Source organism: Pseudovirgaria hyperparasitica (genome assembly GCF_010093815.1).
Source record: "Pseudovirgaria hyperparasitica strain CBS 121739 unplaced genomic scaffold EJ05scaffold_23, whole genome shotgun sequence".
Taxonomy (NCBI): domain Eukaryota; kingdom Fungi; phylum Ascomycota; class Dothideomycetes; order Acrospermales; family Acrospermaceae; genus Pseudovirgaria; species Pseudovirgaria hyperparasitica.
The window spans coordinates 121097-123465 of record NW_022985571.1 but is presented as its reverse complement, the minus strand read 5'-3'; the positions used below and the strand labels follow the sequence as shown (position 1 = coordinate 123465).

The following is a 2369-nucleotide window of genomic DNA, read 5'->3' as shown; positions in this document are numbered from 1 at the left end:
TTTCTCGTTTTATTATTATTATTATTATTATTATTATTATTATTATTATTATTATTTAAGAGCTAGTAGTTATATACTATATATTCTATAATTATCTAATAATAATAATATTAGTTAACTATGGGATCCCTAGAGACGAACGACTAAAGCTTCACTCCGCGCCCATTCTTATAAACTGGCTGGTTCTTTCATGTGCCTTATATTTCCGTTCCAGGAGCTTCTCAATTTTATTACCGCTTCAACGACAGCAGCATGGTAAGCCTTCATGACCCAAGTCTATGCTTAAAGCTAACCATGTTCTAGTCCTCACCTTTCTCAATAAGTATGCGTGTTGTGACCTACATCTTCACAGATCTCTAATACCTGATACATTATCTTAGATGGCGGTGCCTGCGTGGCTATGGTTGGAAAGGACTGCGTAGCTATCGCCTGCGACCTACGCCTCGGTCTGCAAGCCCTCACCGTGTCGAACAACTTCCCGAAAATCTTCAACTATGGCGATGTCTACCTCGGCCTCACAGGCCTCGCAACCGACGTCTCAACCGTCTCCGATCTTTTCCGCTACAAAGTTAATATGTACAGGCTCCGTGAGGAGCGCAACATTAGTCCACAGACCATGGCCAACCTGGTTAGCAGCTCGCTTTATGAGAAGCGATTTGGACCGTATTTCATTAGTCCAGTGATCGCAGGTATCAATCATACGACAGGAAAGCCGTTCATCTGCGGATTTGACAGCATTGGGTGCATAGATTTTGCGAAGGACTTCATCGTGAGCGGTACAGCGAGCGACCAGTTGTTTGGTACATGCGAGGGACTTTGGGAACCCAATTTGGTATGGTGCCACTAGCCATTATCTTCTAGACATGTGTCGACCTAATATTGCGTTTCAGGGCCCAGAGGACCTCTTCGAAACAGTTTCACAAGCTCTGCTCAATGCGGTCGACCGTGATGCACTATCTGGTTGGGGCGCACACGTCTACATCATCGAGAAGGATAAGGTCACCAAACGCTTACTAAAGGGAAGACAGGATTGAATAGACGAGCGAGGTCACGAGAAGGACGGCTTGAAGAAGCCGAAAGCCACACGTGTAAGGGGCACTTGCAAACGCACTCCCAAAATCGTAATCATGCCTGACATACTCGAGAGTCTTCTCTGGTTTGTTTATAATACTGGTAGCACAAATTACTAGAATACGTCATGAAGGCCATGATTATAAAGGCTGAAATTGGTGCTGAGTACAGTATGTGTGGCCTAGCCACTATAATCATGAAGGTATGTCCTATATGCCGTACCCTCGCGAATATCTCGTCCTGCTTGGTGGGACTCTTACCTCTCTGCTTTTCTAGATCCTGCGTGGCTTCCCTAAGATCTCCTTAACCCTTGTTTCGAACGCCTCAATCATGTACTCGGCAACCCGAGCTTGCACAGTCCCCCCCAACCGCTGATATAGCATATTCGTAAAGACATACTCCATCTCTAGCTGCACCTCGCACCTACCTTGGCCAGCATCCTCGACCTTCCATGACGTCCGCATTCTCTGAAATACACTACCACTCGCACATGACCTCTTCTCACTCCCCTTGTAATGATGCTCTAGATCCTCAGCGGCAAGTTCAGTTTCAGCATCCCCACTCAATGCCTCAACAGCCTTGTCAGGTACACAGTACACGCGGCTTACGAACAACTCTTCTATACCCTGCCAACCAATTGTCAGGGTCGCTTCTTCAGGGTATAACTTTCCTGTACGCGGATGTGGAGCTGACCAGGATGTTACGGTAGAGGAGGTACAGAAGGGAAGGAACGCGCTGTACGAGGATATGTCTGCAATAATGGGATATATGGCTGAGGAAGGGAAGGATATGTTGCGAGTTATGCTGAGGGTGGTGGGAGACGGCGAGATCGGAGAGCTGGAGGTACGGAGGAAGTCGGTAAAAAATGTGCGGCAACGAAGGATTGGCGTCCGCTTGCGACACGGCGCGATATCTCGTGAGCGCGGTTTAGGAACGAAAAATGTAGGTGCCTGATGAAGAAAACGAGAAGTATTTGGTGCGTGTATCATCGACAGGCGTGTTGAACAACATATCGGGAACCGGAGCGCCGTCATGTTCGCGGTACAGGTATGTATGAGATGGTATATGTAATGAAACTTAGAGAAGATAAGTTAATATATGAACTAATAAGCTACTCTACTTTGGAACTATATATATTAAGTATAACTCTAGATATTAATATATATAGAAATATACTTAAAGTTCAAAATTAGATATTTAAAGGTATGTATTATTTAATATCTCTATATTTATAAAAGAAAACTTCGTTATACTCTCTAAGAGACTAACTTAGTTATTTTAGAGTAATATACTATTTT

General features: G+C 44.5%; 2 protein-coding genes across 2 annotated transcripts; one reads left to right on the top strand and one right to left on the bottom strand.

The window, feature by feature from the left end:
• Window positions 1–252: 252 nt before the first annotated feature.
• On the top strand, window positions 253–1034 carry EJ05DRAFT_490393 (proteasome subunit beta type-3; the record flags this gene model as incomplete). Its single annotated transcript, XM_033745872.1, has 4 exons — window positions 253–255; window positions 304–322; window positions 381–832; window positions 891–1034. 4 exons carry the CDS (start codon window positions 253–255, stop codon window positions 1032–1034), a joined length of 618 nt encoding a protein of 205 aa, XP_033595534.1.
• Window positions 1035–1207: 173 nt separating this feature from the next.
• EJ05DRAFT_480686 (uncharacterized protein) lies at window positions 1208–2136 on the bottom strand. Its single transcript, XM_033744910.1, has one exon. It carries the CDS (start codon window positions 2103–2105, stop codon window positions 1344–1346), a length of 762 nt encoding a protein of 253 aa, XP_033595533.1. The 5' UTR covers window positions 2106–2136; the 3' UTR covers window positions 1208–1343.
• Window positions 2137–2369: the final 233 nt, after the last annotated feature.